Source organism: Pan paniscus, chromosome 17 (genome assembly GCF_029289425.2).
Source record: "Pan paniscus chromosome 17, NHGRI_mPanPan1-v2.0_pri, whole genome shotgun sequence".
In the NCBI taxonomy this organism is placed as follows: Eukaryota; Metazoa; Chordata; class Mammalia; order Primates; family Hominidae; genus Pan; species Pan paniscus.
In genome coordinates this window covers 32,968,998-32,990,290 of record NC_073266.2, presented here as the reverse complement: position 1 = coordinate 32,990,290, position 21,293 = coordinate 32,968,998, and the positions used below count along the sequence as shown (strand labels likewise).

Sequence of the window (21,293 nt, the reverse complement as noted above, 5' to 3'; positions counted from 1 at the left end):
CTTGTATTCTACATCCATTGGTAGTACAACTCTCTATGCAATCACTTAGTCCACAAATCTCGAAGTCATTATCAGTTACTGGCTCTTACCACTACCCACATCCCCCTAATATATCCAATTGATCAGGCCTGCCCCTTTTCAGGATAGTTCCTTAAAATCTACTCTCTTCTCTCTACCTCATTGCCAATTGCCTTGGTTCTGGTTCTCAGCATCTCCTGCCTGGTTCTTTACAATAGAGCTGACTAGTGTCCCTGTTCTATTCCCTTACCTCCAATTGCTATTTAGCCAACAGAAGAACATTTTAAAAACATGAATGAGCCAAATAACTCCCCTACATAAAGCTCCTCAGAAGCACTCATCCCCTATTGTGACAGGCAGAATTCTAAGATGGCTCAAGCTTTCCTTCCTCCGTGGTGTATATGCCTGCACCATCCCTGAAACTGTGAATAAAGTAGATCCTACTCCTGTGATGAGGTGATGTTGGAGGGCACAGCTGACCTTAAGACCAGGACATTATCCATGCGGGTTTGACCTAATCATGTGAGCCCTTTTAAAGTAGAGAGTTTTCTCTAGCTGGTTGCCGATGGTGAGGTCAGAGATTCCTGAGAAGACAAATCATGGTGAGGGAGGTTCTATGTTGCTGTGCTACAGGAGCCTCATGGGAAGGATTCAAGAGTGGACTCTGTAGCTGAGAGCGGTTCCTGGACAACAGCCAGAAAGACAGTAAGGACTTCAGTTGCACAACCACAGGGAAATGAATTATGCCGACAACCCTAAGGAGTATGAAGCTGATCTGTTCCTAGCCCAGTGTCTCCATGAGGATGCAGTCAGTGAACAACATGATTTCTGCTTTCTGAGACCCTGATCACAGGACCAACTGACATACACTGGACTCCTGGCCTATGCAAAACGTGAGATGGTAAACACATGCGGTTGTAGGCTACTATGTGTATCGGGTGCTGTTTTAGGCCACTATGTTTATGCGATGTTTTGCCACAAGAGAAAACCAATACACCAATAGAACAATATCCAACCTTGTGAGCACACTAAACCGATCCTTCCACTCCAGGGCTTTCCACTCCAGCTCATTTCCTGCCCATGAGTCCCAGGGCTTTCCACTCCAGCTCATTTCCTGCCCATGGTGTTTCAAACATACTCAAAGCTTGCTCTCACATCTCTTCATCTGCCCCAACAATGAAAGTGCTAAGCAATGTTACATAAATATCACGCACATAGTTAGAATTATTCCGGAAATTTAAAGAATTAAACTAAATTAAAATATGTGAATACTACTTGATTTTATGTTGCCTTAAATACCTCTACAGGGATAGTCAGCTAACATTTTCTAATAATTAATATCTACCTGCCACAAGGTGACTGGAGACCTGCTTACCCATTTTGCACAATCTGAACCACCATTGAGGAATCTTTACTCCTAAGACGGTATTTACAGCCAGCCAAAGATCTGTGGTCAGGCTTTCTACACATCAGCCCTGTTTCAAAATCTGGCCCCTAAAAAAGAAAGAAGAATCCAGGAAACGTGCCTCAAACAGCTACTCCCAATTTCTTCAGGACAAAAGAGAAAGTTCTCTATGACAGTAGAGGATGTGTCCCAACGTGAAAATGAGTGAGCTGGGTCGCTTTCCATCTCTTTCCTTCCTCCCAGCTGCTACTATTGAGTCCCTAGTCATTTTTTAAAAACCCAGACTAACATAGAACTCCAAATATGATAGGAGGAGAAAAAGAACCTTATCCTATACTTGCTATGGAAGGGCAAATATAGAATAACTCGTAATTTTAAAGGTACTTGAAATCAAATTCAATATGAAGTCTCTTCAAATGCACCACTCAGAGTTACTAAGTAAGAAATCAGAAGACATAGCAGAACTAGAAAGAATGTCCTCTGCCAACGTCCCGAGGGACTAGAGATGAAGAAAAAGAGGGTTGACTTCCTCAGATCCTTTCTTTAATAGACTTTCCCACATTATTTGAGTGAGTTCATTACTGAAGCCAAGGAACACTATACCTACTTGTTCCCTATAAAATGTGAGTCCATTCAGGATAAGAGACAAGCACTGAAAGTCACAAGTGGCGTGTGTGTAATTACTTTCAAAATATATTCAGGCTTGTTAAACACCTACTGATTTCTGACACAACAGCAACAGAACCTTAGCTACATCTTCTGTCTAATCTCAGCAGGTTCAAACAGGACAGTGTGAGAAAAAAAGCAAGTTTCCTACATTTTCCGGCTCACCTTCTCAATTCTACCAGTTTCTAGGTAGGTGGGTTTTTAAAACAATCTTAAGCACAATTGTTGCTTCCTATTCTTATTTAATAAAATTGTTCAGCACTTCCAGAACTGCCAACTTAATGAGTAGCTGATGGGAAAACACAAATACTATTCTTTCCAGGTTAAACAACAAATAAACAAAAATGAGAAATTGAGAGGCACATTTACAAAGAAATTTACATTCTCAGATTTAAGGAATATTTTTCGGTGTCTTACATATTATTAGGTGATAAAAGTAAATCTCTAAATAGTATGAAGGTTCTGATCCTATTTTCATGTTAAAAACCCGCCAATCTGTATGGTATTTTATATTTATATTCCTAAAGACAAAGGCTTAGAAGGGAATATATGTTTTATGGGGTGGAAATTCCATAACTTTAGAGAACCTTTCAAATTTGCCAGCCACTGCAGACCCAAAAAAGGTCCTTGGCACGTGCAGACATAACATTCACTCTCTCTATCACTCACAACAACCCTGTGAGCTCCACTTCACAGATAAGACAACTGAGGACTTCTGGGGATGAATAGTTGGCATGCTGCCTCCCAAAATTTAATATTCTTAAGTTCAAAAATCAATTCTTTATGGGGTGGAATGGAAGAACTTTTCTACCATATTAACAATCCTCCAGTCTCATTTAATTCATGAAATTCCTGTAGATATTCAGATATTCAACTGTTAGGGTATGTACATTCTGAGTTTCAAGCACACATTTTTAACAGTCTGGGGGTGACTGATCCATATGTATTACCACCAACAAAAAAAAAAGTAGGAAAAAAACTATCAAATATCAGTATGTAACCTTTTGGCAGAGCATTTTCCTCTCTATATTTCATTATCATTTTTTCCATTTCCCACTGAATTATGTAATTGCCATTTCCAAACAGCAAACAACATTGGACTGAAATACAACAACGTCAGATTTTCCCTTACTCCTCTGCTGCAAAAAATTAACAATATCATAAAAATAGTAAAACCACAAAAGGTATTTCACTGCATTTTAATATCTCCTTTTAACTTAAAAACTTTTTTCAAACGAATAGCACCATATTCCTTTTGTGATAAAAGCCAAAAAAGTGTTACCTCTCTCCACATGCCAATCAGACACTGGACTGTAGGGCATTTGTGTTAGCCAAATCCTGAAACTAATTACCGCCAGTGTATGCTTCCTGTTCAGACTGCATCAGCCAGTGTGCGTGTCAGTAGTTGTATGAATGCTGGTTCTTAGTAAGTATTTCATCATGTCTCCATGACAGGGCCTTCAACAGCATACTATACTTCATTCTTCCCTGAACCTACTTCCACATTTTGTTGGAAATCATGCACGCAACACGCCACACACATCACATACACATTTTACAGGGCTGAACTAGACTTTGTGTTCTCCTTCAACTCTAAGAACTTGTGTTTTCACCAGACCTCAACTCTGTGTCAAAAAGTGCTCATAGATGCTGTTGGTAAGCCTCAGAATATGGAGACAAAGTTAAAAGACATCCTCCTTTGAAATGGAAGTTAACCAAAAAAGAGATTATCAAAAACTCAAGTGACTATCCATCATGTAGAAACTTTCCTAGGATATTATCCACCTATGAAAAGATTTCTAATCTTGTGGCTGATGACAGCAGCCTGCTTCCTAAACTTCCTGAAGGGCCAGCAGTACTTCCACAAAAAGGCAGGCATGAATTGAAATGCTAACTAAGGGGAGATAAGCTATAATCCTGAAAATTATAACCTGCCTTTCATGGGGGAAATGCTGTAATTATGAAACAAACTGGCAATTGATCAGGAAAATTGAAAAAGAATCACTAGATGGTGCAACTTGTTTCTCTCCAGAAGGGAAGGTTAGGGTCCCCAGGTTTGACTCACTTTTCCACTTTAAGCTAGATGACGTGATAACTATAGAACTTGCTTATAATCATTCTATATGAAGGCAAAGAGCTTTGTCGAGCCTTGAAACTTGTTCCATACACCACTCTGAAGACTTCCTATGTTATATCTTTCCAGCTATTTTCCTCTTCTCACTCAAAATGCATTGCTTTGAAGCTTTATTCTTTACATAGCAGCTTATTTCATGGGACAGTATAATCATGAGAGTATAAACCAGAGCTTTAGCAGTCATTTTTAGAAATTAGGTTTAAGAAAACTTAAGGGGATGATACTCTGCCCACTGACTAACCCTGTTTCTCTTCAACAGGATCTGAGCCCCTTTTCTCCTGATTAATCCACTGCAGGCCTAGAGCCAAGCTGCCCTGTTTATTAAAAGGGGATACCCACTACAGCGTCCACTGCAGATGCACTTCAAGATTTCAAAGACTTCCAGCCACAAGAAGACGGCAAGTGAAGAAAATAGAAGAAAGTGAATAGTAGGTAAAGACTTTAGTAGCCTCTCTTCCATCTATCTACCCAAAAACTACATATATAAGTTAAATTAGAAAAATTCACCAATTTTGAAGTCAAAAGTGTACAGAATTACAAATACAGGAGGTAATCAGAAACTTAGTTTTTTCAGCTTCATAAACTGTGAAGTAGATCCTTCTCCTTCTGTTTCCTTTTTCTTCCAATTGATGGCAGTGGTGGCCTGACTGGAGTGGCCGCTGCCATGACACCAGCTGTAGCAGGGGAGGCACGGCCAAGGCTGCATGCTCCACAGAGTCGGCAGGAGCCAGGAACAGGTGGGAGCCTCACCTTCCTGCCCAGCTGCAGCTGTGGATTTGGGCATCCCTGCATTCTCAGGGGTACAGGAACCCCCCTGCCCCTGCAGGCTTGTAAGTGCCTGCTCCCACTGCCTGGCTTCTCCTTGTTCTGGGCACCCACTCCAATTTCAGAGCAAAGTTGTGGCTGAGCCTGGGCTGTCATGACCCAGGCAGGTGTACATGCACTTGAGGTGGTGCTGACACTCAAGTCCCCTGCTGCCTCGGACCCCTCCAGACTTTGTGCCAACAAGCATGGGAAGGAGGCTAAGGGGGACACTGAGGGCAGCTTGGCACAGGCCTGCAGGTGCCCCTCAGCACAAATAGCCTGGGCACCCTGGATGACATGTAGATGGTGGCAGGAGGCCGGCAGGCTCCTGGCAGAAAGGGGTGGGTCCCTGGTGAAGTCCCACCCTCCAGCTAGGGATGGTCTGAAACATGTGGGCCAGGCTCTCAGTTCCAGGTGGAGTCCGTGGCCCCCTGAGTGATAACCTACGGTGCTTTTTCCAGGCCTGCCCATGGCTGCTGGTGGGCCAGTCAGCACGTACTTCCTCCCTTCTGAAGCCCATAAAAACTAGACTCAGCCAGACTCACAGACTTTGGGATGACCTGCTAGGGGACAGGAGCTGCCCATGGCAGTCTCCTCTCCTCTGAGGGCTGCACACTCGACAGGATGACCGGCCTGCAGACAGGAGCTACCCACTCCAGGACTGCTCTCTGCTGACAGCTGCATCCATTGGGATAACCTGCCGGTGAAAAGAGCTACCCGCAGAGGCGGGCAGATCATCTGAGGTCAGGAGTTCGAGATCAGCCTGGCCAACATGGCAAAACCCCCTCTCTACTAAAAATACAAAAACAATTAGCCAGGCGTGGTGGCATGTGCCTGTAATCCCAGCTACTTGGGAAGCTGAGGCAGGAGAATCGCTTGAACCTGGGAGGTGGAGATTTCAGTGAGCTGAGATCATGCCATTGCACTCCAGCCTGGGCGACAGAGAGACTCCATCTCAAAAAACAAAAAACAAACAAACAAAAAACAAAAAGAGGAAAAAGAGCTACCCACTTCAGGTCTCCTGAAAGCTGTACTGTCACTCAATAAAGCACCTCTTTGTCCTGCTCCCCATCCAGTTGCCCACGTACCTCATTCTTCCTGCACATGGAACAAGAACTCAGGAATTGCTGAAAAGCATAACTGAAAAAGCTGTAACACACACAGGGCTGAAACACCCCATCCCTATTCCTCGCCACACTGGGGGTGACAAGAAGGAGAGAAGGGCTGCACCCCTTCTGGGAGCCCAGACCTACAGCCTCCCTGAGCCAGGGCTGTGACATCCTCTTTGGGGGGTCTGTGGTTTCTGGCATCTCCAAGCTTCCGGGTGTCACTGCGTTCCCCTTGTCCAGACATGGGTACCCACAGCAGAAGTTGTTTCCGGTGCATCCGATCCAGCCGCAGGCTTGCCCAGAGCTGGTGCCTGTGCCAGTGCCTGGAGCTGTCTGCCCCGCCATAGCAGCCAGCGTGCCTGGCTGTGCGTAGTGGCTGGACCCCGCACTTGCTTGCTCATGCACCACTCATCACTCCACACCTGGCTTGCCCTTGACAGGTGTGGGATCTGGGCCAGTAGCATGAGCCAACTGCAGCCTGCAGATCGAGTGGGCGGAATGAGCCCAATGGGCCTGAGCAAAAATCAAGCATAGGCGCCACCCGCCCTAGAGGCTTCCGGCTGGAAAAGGAACGTCCGAAAGATCCTGTGACACTACTAAATCACAAGTCCATGCTGGAGACAAATACTATACTTTGGATCGTTCCTGCTGCTGTTGTAGAATGATTTTTTTTTTTTTTTTTCTGAGACGGAGTCTTGCTCTGTAACCCAGGCTGGAGTGCACTGGCGCAATCTTGGCTCACTGCAACCTCTGCCTCCCGGGTCCTGGTTCAAGCAAGTCTCCTGCCTCAGCCTCCCAAGTAGCTGGGATTACATGAATGTGCCACCATGTGCAGCTAATTTTTGTATTTTTAATAGAGACAGGGTTTCACCATGTTGGCCAGGCTGGTCTTGAACTCCTGACCTCGTGATCCACCCGCCTTGGCCTCCCAAAGTGCTGGGATTACAGACGTGAGCCACCGTGTCTGGCTGACTTTGCATGTTTTAATTCTGTAGTGCAGAGACCTCTGAAACAGAGAGCAGGAGATCTGGGTTCTAGCCTTTCTCTGTGTGTCCTCAGACACACTGTTAGCTTCCCTGTGCCTATTTACTCACCAGTGAAACACAGCAGGAGAAAAGGTCACTTCCAATGTCCCTTCCAGATATAAAATTGTTTGACTTTATGGTGAAGACAATCTCACACATAAGCTCAAGCCTTTGGCTCATTTGGTCTTCAGTGCCTGGAATGTAACAAGCGCCCAAGCAAAACTTTACATTAAAGTCCCTGCAAAATGAGTACAGCTCTTTGGTATCCTTTGTACACAATGTGGTAACATGTTTTATGGATGAAAATTGTAAAGAAGAAAAACCAACATGCATTAAGACAAATAATAATTAAAACCAAAAGGATTCCCTCTTGTTAAAAAAAAAAATAGTTCAGTGCTTATAATGCACAAATTGATCAATGCATTCTAGAAAATACAAAGATTTTAATGAAGACCAAATGAGGCAAAGGCTTAAGGTTAGATGTGAGATTGTCTCTGCCATACAGTCAAACAGACTTATGTCTGGAAGGGACAATGAAAATAACCTTGTCTCCTACCTCGTTGAACTGCTGAGGAAGTAGGCTCAGACAAGCTAAAGGTGTACCTGATAGAAACTACACCTTAAGGGATTTTTGGAAATTATAAGTATAGATCTACTTCTAGAAAGAAGTCAGGTAAAGTGCATTGGTAGCAGACAGTCCTGTACTGGGGTCATGGGGCACCAGATAAACCTGTGCAGATGGGAGGCCACTGTAGCCACCCAAGGAGTTGGCTGAAGTCTACCATGCTGGAAAGACTCTTTTCCTGAGGAAGTAAATAAGGAATGCCTTGGACTAAAGTGGGAAGCTCCCTTTTCTCCCTGAGGTTAGAGCTGACTGGGGGCCTGGACTCTGAGGAGTAGAAAGAGTAGCATCCTACAGTAGGTGTGAGCTGGTACCTGCCATGCAGGAGCAGAGTGGGCATCAGGCAGGAAGACATTGATCAGGAGCTCTACGACTCCTACAAAGGCCACATGATGTAGCCGGTGTGCTTTCTGTTATACTGTCTGTCCTTAAAGGCTGTACTCAAGTATGCTATGGGAATTAGGGAAAGCTTGCTTTATTTCTGAAGAAGCAGTTGAAAGGGCAGCACCGCCATCTGAGCCCAGGGAAAGGTGTCAGTGGCAATTCTGAGTGGCCAAATCACCATCTCACAGGGCTCTGTGGCACTAAAGCCACACGCAGAGTAAGGAAATTTAAAGGACTTCTTCCACAGCTCATGGGAAAACTCTCGGGAATCATGCTAGGGAAGATTCTGACAGAGGTGAACTTCAAGCAAGTCAACTAGAGATAAAAACATGAAGTATCACGTGAAATCTTAGTCACAGGATGGTGAAAACTAGAAAACTTGGAATATTTTCACACTTGGAAGACTGCTTTCTGCATTAAACCAGTAAGTCATGTATATCTACTATGTGAAAAATTAACCATAGTATTGTACAAAATCCAGAGATAAGATACTGTCCTCTGAAACAGGCAAGACGATGGAGCAGAGCGTTTACCTGTGAGTCCCTCTGCCTGGGCATAGGGAAGGAAAGTCCATTTCATGATATCAGCAACACAAAGTGGCCATAAAACACACTGGAAGCCTGAAGACTTAAAGGAGTTAGGTTTGCACGAAAAGGCAAACCTAGGGCTTCAGCATCACGATGTCAGAATACTAACATTTGGGAAATGAATCCTGTTAGGCCTTCACACAATGTGACAACTGGGAGTAACTTAGGCCTTCACACAATGTGACAACTGGGAGTAACTGGGAGTTAGCAAAAAGAATGCCTTAGTGGATTTTATCTCACATAGAGCATCGAACATCGAACGCACATAGGCACTCAAGTTCCAAAGTCACTCAGCTTCCAAAACACAGCCTACCGTATGATGAAATAGGACTCTTACTGTTTATATTTCTTGATATATACGCTCACATTTTTAATATTTATATTGTTTAGAATATTTATTAGGCCTTGTCTACACTCATGATGGACTATTAAAGTTTATTACTTTTTAAAAATGAAAACCAGGAAAATGGATTTAACAGTTTTAGTAAACAGTCTGTTTTAATGAAACCTTATTGAGACAAATGTCAATACCGTAAGATTTAATGGTAATTGTGTAAATGAGACATTGCATGTTAACAGTTCCTGTATGTAACTGTTCCTATGGTTGCACCAAAGAGCTATCACACTAGGAAACAACGTTAATTAAAGTCCTTCCATCCTCCAGAGTCCTAGAGGCATCATTCTTCAAGCAGGAAATTACTGCTGCTGCTGGATGGGGCCATTTGGTTACAGCACGCGATGGATGGTTTGATGTAAGTTCTTCAGTTGAGCAGAGATCCATGGAGGAGGGTGGCATGTTATAGATTAAACCGGAAACTTACAGAGCTACGTGGAATCAAAAGCTCTGTGATTTATGTGTTTGGTGAATGAACAATACTTGTATTGGTTTAAAACAGTCCTTATTTTTATGGTTTACAATTAATATTCTTGTAATTCAAGAAAAGCAAAAGGTACTCTAACTTTCTACATTATGGCAATTCTATTTGCTCTCTGGTCAAGCACTTCTAAAGGGGTTGGAAAAAATTTAATCATGTAACCTATAGAAGCTGGAAGGCTAAGATGTTGAATCTCAATAAGTACAGCATAAAACAGTGTAAGATTTACACAATTAATTGAATCACAGGCAAGACAGAGTATTAGGCAAGTTTTTAACAGTCCCTTACTGACCAATAGTTAGAAGGTAACAAAAGCAACTTAGAAACATAGTTCCATAAATTTCCTTATCCTCTCTGGTCCCTTACAAGCATCTCTGGATGGTCTCAAACAATGCTTGCTGGAGTCAAGATGACCGTTTCTGTACTTCAGATTCCAGGCCTATCCTGGAGGGATCTAAATTGTCCTCAGTTACTGAGCCCATTCCACCACAGGCCACTAGACAAGCTCTAAGTAATCTAGGGGCCAGATTTTTATGTGTTATGGCTGCATTTAAATTGCTCTCATTGATTTGCCCCAATCTGGAGGCAAATCTCTCTCCAGTGTGGCCCATTCACTGGCATGTTTCCCTGGAATACTAGCCCAGCATGGATGTACCTGGGTCCTGTAAGCAGTAAATTGCCCTCATTATTGAATTGGCAATATTTAGGGGCTAAATAAACTGACTTTCACATGAGGAGAGAAACATGGCAGGGCCCTTTGAGTAACACCTACCACTCTTAGAGCAATGTTCTGGACACCTCCACCAACAGGGCTTTTCAGGGAAACAAACCAAACTGCACCACACAATGGCTTAAACATTTGATAGATGCAGCAGCAAACCTATCCTATGAAATATGGACCGAAATTTGAGATCAAGCTTGACTTATTTTCCTAAAACAAAATCATACTAGATTAGAATGGTGCCCAAATAGAGAAAGCAAAGTCCTAATTGGATAGTCACTACGAATACACTGTACACTAATCAGTGAGACTCCAATCAGTCTGCCAAACATGGAAGCAACAAAATGAAAATAAATGAGATGAGTGAGAGGACTGTTACCTCCATTGCATGGAACTGAGATATTTTTATTTATTTTCTCTTTTAAAATGTAGTTTGAGAAATAAGCATCTACAACAATAACAAACTGGCTGAAGGACATTGTTTGCATTCTCTAACAGTACAACAAGAGGAGAATCACATAGTGATTTTGTTGGCATACATGAAAATCTGGCAGAGTGTAAATATTTCTCAAACATATATATCAAGCTCGCTATAATAAGATCTTTTCTTATATTTTAAATAATCAAGACTGAGTTTGAAAAAAAATTAGTGAGGAAAGTCTCTCAGCCGGGCGCGGTGGCTCACACCTGTAATCCCAGCACTTTGGGAGGCCGAGACAGGTGGATCACGAGGTCAGGAGATCGAGACCATCTTGGCTAACATGGTGAAACCCTGTCTCTACTAAAAATACAAAAAATTAGCCGGGCGTGGTGGTGGGCGCCTGTAGTCCCAGCTACTCTGGAGGCTGAGGCAGGAGAATGGTGTGAACATGGGAGGTGGAGCTTGCAGTGAGCCGAGATCGCGCCACTGCACTCCAGCCTGGGCAACAGAGTGAGACTCTGTCTAAAAAAAAAAAAAAAAATCTCTCAAATGGAAAAGCACTGAATGCTACAATGATCTAAGCCAACTGCTAGAAGGAAGTTAGAGAAAGCACGATCTGAAAAGGCTAGCATAGAAACATCGGTGGGGAGATGTTGGGGATCAAACAGGCAGTAAGTGTTTAGTCATTGCTCTCAGATAACTACTCCTTCTATCTTGCTTTCTGGGTCGATGGGTCTCTCCCACTGTAGCCTTGTGTGTGCACGTGTGTGTGTGTGTGTGGGTGTGTTGCCAGGGAGTCTTTTACAGGTGACTATAAATTCTCATGCTACCGTCATGGCACAGTTGAGCCTTAATGATTTTAAGTTGATGTGATGAAGGCATTCAATATGCCATGGAGAAAAACATCACAATTTTATGAAAATAAAATGCTCTTTTTGATGCCTTATTAAATGCAAAAAAAAGGTTTCATCTGTTATCATCGCCTTCATTCTTAATTCATCTATAACTACACATATTGGAGAGAGGGATTAGGGAAACAATTCCACCTCTTTCAGTCTGGTTTCTTTGTGTCTGCATGTCTCTTCTGTCCATGAGTGGTAGTAGGAAGGGGCATTGGATGTGATATGGTCTGAGGCAGCATCTGAGGAATCAGTGGCTTCCATAATTGCACCTACAGTTTCTACGGGAACCCTCCCAGGCAGTGCGTACATCATCACAGGGTTGACAGCGATCATTAAAGACATTATTTTCCTTTTAACTTACAATCTGACTTCCTATAACTTCTACCTTAGTTTTTCTTTTTATACATAAAAGTTATGATAACCCTTCAGTCTCCACCTTTCTAATTAACTGAGAATAGCTTTCCTATCCTCCACCAATCTTATTTTTTCATATTTAACACATCCTATTTCTCTAACCATTCCTCATATGAAAGCTTCCAGATCATTCACCATCCTATAATACTCGCTGAATATGCTCAAGTCAAAGTCCATTGTTCGTATTATCATTATTAAACAGGGACCATTTATTAAGAATATGCCACATCCCAGAGAGTGTTCAAATAAATTATTTGCTTTAATCTTCTCAACAATGCCTTTCGAGGCAAGTATTTTCACCTTCATCTTTCTGTTGAGGAAACCTAGGTTCAGAAACTTTAAGGAAGTTCCTTGAAACCACATGGGTTACCATTAGCCCTCCCCAGTCTGGTGGCTTCAGAGCATTTATCGCATGTGATTGAAACACAGCCCTGAAGGCTGGATCTGTGTAACGCAGGAAACAGGATGGCTCGCTGCCTTCTGCAAACCTAACACTATGCTTCCACGGAAACAGCCTGTGATTACAAAATGGTTTTGACAACTGTAACACACTGTTGGTTCACGATGAGTTTGTAATGAACTTAAAGCTGAAGATGAGTTTTACTCAAATTGTTACCAAGGCTGACTGCCCCTCTCGCAAACACATTTCCATTTTGTACTTGATCCCTTTTATCAGAGTAAAGTTTTACCTCCACTCCTGCTAAATGTTAGCTTTCCTGCTTTGCTTCAGCGTCCCACACTGTCCATTTCATAATAAAACTGGAGTCCGACACTTGGGGCATCAATCTCTTTAAATAAGCAATATAGGCTTTAAAGCTCTATATTGCTTAAAAAATAATTGTTCAGCTGTGTTTCTGTGCCTTCGTCAAGTCTTTGATACAGATTCAGTTTCAAGGAGAGCCAACACTGAAGCACACCTTCCCTGGCCTATGCTTCCCCTTCTCTGTTTACCTAGTATGCCCCGTGTGTAGCTCACCAGCCAAACTTTACTTTCCATTGTTTATATCAAAACGCAAGAGCCATTGTAACATGTTTTTTATTTTTCAACTAGCACCTCATTGCCTCCTTGAGAATCACTCTGCTTGATTTACAATACATTTTTCTCATTCAACCAGTTACAAATTAATCCACTGAACTTTACCATGTCCAAATTTCTCCATCTTCTTCACAAAGATGTCAGCCGTGAACATGTATTTTCTGATTTCAATGTCTGTGGTGAAACTGAAAAAATTCTACCAGCAAAAGTTTTTATATCCCAGAAAAAAGTTGCTCTTAAGAATCTGTCAAATGTATAAAAATAATTTATTATAGAAGAAAATAACTGGCCAAGTTTGCTGTGCCACTCAGAATGTTCACAGTGGCATTAAAAGAAAGGTAAGTATAAAATAAAAAATTTGTAACCACAGTGATTATCTGTAATGAATCTGAAGCACAGACATAAATTAAATTTGACAAAATGTTCAACAATACTTGTACCTCGGTCAGCCCTAAGGCATTATCCTCTCTATGTGAAACACTATAAACTTTCTTCTAGACTCTTGGAAGACTCTGATAGCTAGGACTCGAAGACTGCCAGTTTACCCTATTTATTCCATTACATAAATGCAATCAATAGAAAGACTCTCCTCAAAGTTAAGAGGGAAAGTTTCTCTTGACTTGGATCAATTTTTCCAGAAAATGCATCTACACTGAAAAAATACAGTATTTCTCAAGGTTACAAAAGTTCCATAAGTTTCATAGTAAAACCCAGCTAGAAGTATATTACTGGAGCTGCCTATTTCCAGAATTCAGATCTAGATGAGTAATTGGACACACTGGTCTAAGAAATGAAACAAAATCAAAGCCAGAAAAAGGCAAGAAATAGTTTTGTGCATGGTCCTTGGGGATTCCTGCAGCAGCCCATCAATGTTTATAAGGATACTGGATGACTAAATTTTCTATAAATTGGTATACAACAGACTAAATAATTTTTGATGTAAGACTTTATTTTCAAAAACCATATAGACTTTTTTCTATGTTCCTGCAATCTGTAACAATTTAGTAACCTACCTCTCATCCCCATCCTAAATGAATTCAGCGTGAAATGGATTTGAATCTTCTGTTCCAAGAAAAACACTGGGTGCATGAGCGCATTATACAAAACATAACAGGAATGATATGGGGGTTGGGAGACAGAGGAAGCAGAGTAAATGGGAACATGGGAAATAGGTGGGCTTGGTATTAGCTGTCATGAGGGACGAGGAAGAGAAATATGTGAGGACACACATGTGTGCACTGCCTGTGCTGCCTGGGACAGAGTCTCAGCACAAGCCTGAGGAAAGGGTGGACTCTGAAAGCACAGTGGAATGAAGGGGGAGAGGGGCTGGCTTGGAGATGTGTGTGATACCCTGCCCTCTTTATGACAAGGCAGGAGCTGGAGGCAGGAAGAATGAGCTCTTTGAATGAAGACATCGCATCTGAAACCTTGCTAAAAGTGCAAGCCATTCCATCTTGGTGCACACACATACCTGCTCATAGAGCCTGAATTCATGCCCTGCGTGAATCCTCCCTGATACTCAGAGAACTCAACAATCAGCTGTCTCTGCAGTTCCAGACAGGTTGTGTTCTCAACTGCTAATTTGGTCTTGACAAACATCTCTGACAAAAGGCATTCAACTGCCCTTTCTGAGAGGAATCTGTTTTCTTTACAAAGAAAAACAAAGGGTATACCCTTTTACACCGAAACTACAATGCCCACCACAATGTGCCTTTTAAAAATTACTCATTCTCCAAGCAAGAAAAGGTCATGGACATTTTCAAATTATCCCACCACCCATATGTACAGAATTTGTAAGTTTTCTACCAAGTAACAAGTGACGTGGCCACAAATTATGCAAAAAAGGATAAAATTCATGTAAATAATAGCTCACAGTCAGGATATTAAAGTCTATTTTTAAAGCTTTCAAAATTTTTTTTGTTCCTACCATATTGTTGGAGACTTTGTCTTTTAAAAAATATAAGATCACAGTTTACTTTTGATTGTAACATTTTGGGACATTATACATATTTTTAATCTGATCCCCTGTTAGAGACTAGGGAAATAATTTTATATTTAGAGACTGGGTGTGAGTAATTTTCCAGAGTCCTAGAAAAATAAAGAGGCATCTTGTATATTTTATACCAACATTCCCCAGCTCTCAATATCTAGGACAGAAAAGTCTTAAGACACACACTTACCTCTACATCACAGGTATATTCTGATCCATCTAGAAGTATCACTTTGCACTGCATGCTTTTAGGCTTTTTGACAATCTTTAATGGAGACCGAGAGAGTTTACTGCTAGATGATTTCTGAGAAAGTTTATCGTCTTCTAATTGCTGATATTCGAGCTGTTTTGCAGCCCTGGCAGCAAACTCCTGTTCCTTGTCACTGACCTGTGAAGAGCAAACAATCAACAGTTTTCATTGCAAGATGGGAAATAAATATTGCATTGCTCATGCAATAGCACAAAACTGCTTTCTATTTCATAGAGGAGAGGTACTGAATTAGGATATTAGGAATAGATATAAATATACAGATATTTATAATATTTGCCTAAATACTGTTTGCCATTTAAATGTATCAATAAGGCCTTATTTCATTTTAACTCCAGGATTTACTTTAGAACCACTGAGTTAGCAAATGCTATCAAGATTTCATTAAGCAAACAATGAATAATTGACTCCTGACTTTTTAAAAAGGATTGGATAGTATAGGCCTCTAACATATACTGTTTAGATTTCATCTTACATGTTCTATTTTCTTAATTCACCAGATACTTCTATACTCTATAACTTGTTATACAGCTGCCTCATCCCTACATATACAAGATATCTGATAAACTCTAAGACCTGGAGAGCTTCAAGTATTAATCTTTTCAGTACTTTTACAATGGTTAAAATGTTTAATTTAGCTCTCAATCAATTCAATGAAGTCAGCAGAACTGAAATTCATCACAAAGTAATCCCCTATGTCTGCTTCCCTTCACTGTAATGAACCAGTGTAAGAACATATCAAATCTGTCCAATAGCTTTAATCTGCTTTCAAACCATAACAGACTAGTCCAGGCTAGATATAAAACTGCAGAGGACATCTTAAGTAACAGTAACATTCTCCCGTATACCAATCTCTTTGGAAATGTGCACACAGATCTCCAACTATTCTCTCTGTACATCTATCTTCTACCTATTAAATGGCCACCAATGGTAGTACTTCAAATTCGATCCTTGGGCTGCGCCACCACTGCCACTAGTCTGCAAACATGTGCTGACAGTCCAAAGGAAGACATGCACCAGAATTCTGTTTAGGGCTTTGAAATAAGCATGGCATTTCCTTTCCCGTGTACATACTATCAGCCCTTACTTTTCAGGGGCTCGAAAAGTAAAAACAATATTGATGGTTTATCATCTTAATTTTTCTGTTAGCCTCTACATTTTTATAACACTAATATAATTACAAAGATATTTGGGTATATTTATTTTGGGTTTTAGGTACAGATTTCTGCTTTATCTTCATTTTCTATCTTGTTTTCCATCCAAAAGATTGCTAATACAGTACTCTCCTCCAATTCTATCTTGCCCAAGATTTCAAGGCAAAGTCTTGAGAACTTCTTAAGAATTGAAAGAGACCAATCTGCTGAGCTTATAAAAAGAAAGCAACAAAAAACTGAATAACCAATTCTAAAGGCCAAAACAGTTGAGAAGGCAAGTTCTAGCTTAAAAAAAAAAAAGTAAATAAACTAAAGAAAACCTGCTCTGGCAACTCAGTCCTACTTTTTAAATCACTGTCTTTCTATAGCAAAGTATTAAAATAGTAAGTGCAAGAAAATCATAAAATTGTCATTAATTTTGGCCTTGAGGTAATTGACAGAGAAGTTTGGTTACTTTGGTATTGTATATCAACAACAATAACATATTCATTAAGTGCTTTATAACTTACACAAATTATGAACATTTAAGTTTTATTTTTGTCTCTTCATAGGCAAAGGTCATTAGAAGCTATTAATACATTTTTATTTAAATTTTACCTGAAATCAACATTTTCTATGTAACAGGGAAGATACAATGTCGCTTTTCCTTTACTAAAATAAAAATATCTGTATGAGAATAAGCTTCTGGGTTACTTTAAATGTCAATTCCAGAGGCATCTTAAGGCATCAACTTTAAAAGGATAGGCATTGTTTCTGGGAACACTGGAAACATGAACCCAACACTAAGGCCCTTACATACATTTTTTAAAAAAACTTTAAGAACTCAAAAATAGCAGACTAAGTACCTCAAATGAAATGTCAATCATAGTCATATGATGCGTTCTAATTTTAAATATCGGATTTTAGCTAATTCTCAATCTCTTTTAATCCTCACAGCTCTATGGTATGGGTATTATTACCCTCATTTGCATATAAGGAGAGAGAGACACGGGGAGCCTAAGAAACTTTCTTGAGGCATAAATTCAATGGATTTGAATGGAATTCAAATCCAGCCAAACCCATGTTCTAATCATTACTATGTACCAAAATCAGCTTCATTTTACTTCCAACAGATAGCTTCCTAGCCTGAATCAAAGAATTTTGTGGAAGAATCTCAGAAATTATCTTTTCTGAACTCTTCATTTTGTAGACGAAGTGAGGCTTGGGGACTTGCATGAGTTCTCCGAAGATGGTAAAACAATGACTAGAAGAGACAGGACTTCAAGGTCTCTGCCTTTTGCAGCCAGTCATCTCTCCCTCTTAGTGTCATTTCTCTTGTTTTGTATCTGACTGCAGAAGATAAAGAAAGTATATTTAATCATGTCTAGGTATAGATATTCATACTTTTCTATAATTATCTCCCATTTTCATGTTATTTCATTTCAGAGTAAAGAGGAAAGAAGGAAGAAAAAGCAAACATTTACTTTAGTAATTTTAAATGTTTGAAGATTAAAAAAAAATAAACAAAAAGAAAGCCAAACACTATCATCATCATTCCTCCACAAAAAGAAAAGGTAAAAGAAAACCATGATGGCTACAACAGTTCCTTAGGTTTGTCTACTAAGCTGGGATGGGATCTCCCTGCTCTCCATCACAAAGCATCTGAGATGAGACAGAGCAGCTATTTATAGAGTGAAAATAATTGTTATTTATTAATATTGTTTAAAGCAGAACTTGTGACATTCATTTTAAAATGGTAGCACAGAAGCAAGCTGGTTTCCCTCCTCCCATCCCTCCACAGAAAACCTAAAACAAATATACAGCACAAGATTTTCACCAGCAACAACCTGGAACTCAAATATGAGGACGAGACAGATCCTGAGGCCACAGAGAAGTAGGAAAACTCCATGCAGATGGTGTAAGAATTGGACTTCCATAGTCATGATGCCCCTCCCCTTGATTCTGCCCGGCAATAAAAGTGCAGAAAATCTTCCCCCAACTCGTAGAAAAATGATACTGGAAAAGTGAGACTGAGGTGGCCAACCAGCTGTCCTACCTTCCTGGGATTCCCTGCAGGAGACCTGCCCTTGCCTTAACCCATGGGAAGGAAGTGATGTGACTGTCTGAAGGGAGAAATATCCCCGAGGACAGGCGGAGAAAAAGCCAGGAGATGGGACCACCACCCCAGTCCTGGACACTCTGCTCTGTAACTTGGCCAAAGGAGACACTGAATCAGAGTGGCTGTTCAGCAGCACCACACTGGAGAAGGCACATTCCACAGATCCCTTGGACACAAACTCCTAGTCAGCCATCCCACATTGCCAGGATAATCCCTTTGGGACCTCCCTCATTCAGGACAAGCGGCACTCCCATCGCTTACGAGAGCCAAGGTGATCTGGGCTTAAAGGCCACCTAGGGCCAAAGAGGTGGCAGAGGCCTAGCGGTAAAAAATTTCTAAGCAAACATATCCAATAAAAAACAAAACAAGTCAGATAGAGAAAACTGCAATTTAAAACTAATCCTTCTATACAAAGACACAGACACCCACCCACAAGAAACAATAGCAAACAGGACCTCCCCAAAAAGACAAGGGAAAATCCAACCCTACAAGATGGCGATTTGTGAGCTAAGAATTCAAAATACCAATTTTAAGGAAACTCATGAGCTCAAGATAAAAATGAAAAGCAATTCAGAAATTTATCAGATAAATTTGATGAAGAGATTGAAATACTTTTAAGAAATCAAACAGAAATCTCAGAACTGAGAAATACATTTGATAAACTGAAGAACTCATTAGAGGCTCTTAGTAGAATGAACAAAGCAGAGGAAAGATTCAGTGAGCTCAAAGACCAGCTATTTGAAAAGACACAGAGAAAAAAGAAAAAAGAACAAAAAGGAACAGAGTGCATACAAGGTACAGAAAATTACCTCAAAAGACCAAACCTAAGAATTATTGGTATTCAGGAGGCAGCTCAGCAAGAGCAAAGGGTAGAAAGCATATTCAAAGAAATAATCACAGGAAACTTTCCAAAACTCGTGAAAGATATAAATATTCAAGTACAGGGAAGTCTGAGAACATCACACAGATTCAACCTAAATAAGAATACCACAAAGCAATAAACTCTCAAAGCTCAAGAACAAAGACAGAACCCTAAAAGCAGCAAGAGAAAAAGAAACAAATAACAGGTAAAGGAGCTCCAAATTGCCTGGTAACAGAATTCTCAACAGAAAACCCACACAGGCCAGGAAAGAGTGGACTGACATTTTTAAAGTGCTCAAAGAAAAAAGCTGTCATCTAAGAATATTGCATCCAACAAAATTATCATTCAAATACAAAGGAGAGATCAAATCTTTCCTGAAAGAACAAAAGCAGAGGGAATTCACCACCACCAGACCCATCTTAAAAGAAATGCTAAAGAGAGTTCTTCAATCTGAAATAAAAAACCACTAATGTGCAAAAAATAAAAATGAACCTTTCAATGTATCAAACCCAGTGGTAAAATCAAGTACATGGATAAACCCAGAATACTCTATTACTGTACTTACTGTACTTGCAGTGTACAATGTACTACTAGTACTACCACAATCATAACTCTAGTATGAAGCCCAAAAGACAACCTATCAAAAACAATAATACCTACAGCAACCAGTGAAGGGATAGATAATATTAAAATATGCAAATTGAGACAACTAAGTCAAAATGTAATGGGGATGGAGTTAAAGTATAGAATTGGGGTGTGTGTGTATGTGCGTGCATGTTTGTATGTGTAGTTTTTTTTAGCCTTTGTTTCTGTTTTTAAATTTGTGATCTAAGATAAGTTGTCATTTGTTTAAAATAACTTGCTGTATCTATAAGATGTTTCTGGTAAGCCTCATAGTAACCACAACACAAAAACCTATAATAGATCCACTAAAAATAAAAAGCAACATATTAAAACACATTACCAGAGAAAATCACTTAGCCACAAAGGAAAACCATGTAAAAAAGAACAAGAGGAGTTTCAACCAGAAACAGGCAGCAAAACAGCAGTAATAAGTCCTTATCAATAACACTGAATGTAAATGGTCTCAATTCTCCAATTAAAAGGCCTAAAGTAGGTAAATGGATATAAAAACAAGAACCAACTATATGTTAGCTTCAAGAAATTCACTTCACCCACACAGACTGAAAGTAAAAAGGTGGAAAAAAAAACCATTCTATACAACTAGAAGCCAAAAAAAGAGCAGATGTAGCTATACTTATATAAGAGAGACTAACAAATCTAAGACTAAAATGAGAAAAAGCAGGTCACTACATAATGATAAAGGGGACAATTCAGCAAGAAGATAAAACAATTATAAATATCTATGCACCTAACACCAGAGTTCCCAAGTATATAAAACATTCGTAAATCTAAAGGGAGAAACAGACGGCAGTACAATAATGGTAGGGGACTTCAACACTCCACTCTCAGTAATGGACAGAACATCCAGACAGAAAATCAACAAAGAAACAGTGGAGTTAAACTACACACTAGATCTAACAGGCCTAACCAACATTTACACATTGCACCCAACTGCTGCAGAATACATTCTTTTCATCAGCACATGGAACATTGTCCAGAACAGACCATGTCTTAGGCTATAGAACAAGTCCAAACAAACTCAAAAAAAAAAACCAAAAAAAAAAAAAACAGAAAAAAAAATCATATCAAGTATCTTTCCTGACCACAATGGAATAAAACTAGAAATCAGTAAGAGGAACCTCAGAAAATACACAAACACATGGAAATTAAACAA

The 21,293-nt window shown here is 40.3% G+C and overlaps 1 protein-coding gene across 41 annotated transcripts in view; it reads right to left on the bottom strand.

Moving 5' to 3' along the window:
- Positions 1 to 21,293, bottom strand: part of EPB41L3 (erythrocyte membrane protein band 4.1 like 3) — a 237,483-nt gene that overhangs the window by 70,258 nt on the left and 145,932 nt on the right. For all 41 annotated transcript variants that reach the window (XM_057300469.2, XM_057300475.2, XM_055102603.2 and 38 more), the window contains one exon: positions 15,304 to 15,501. In XM_057300469.2, the coding sequence (XP_057156452.1) occupies positions 15,304 to 15,357 (54 nt within the window). In that variant the 5' untranslated portion in view covers positions 15,358 to 15,501. The remainder of the gene's footprint in view (positions 1 to 15,303; positions 15,502 to 21,293) is intronic.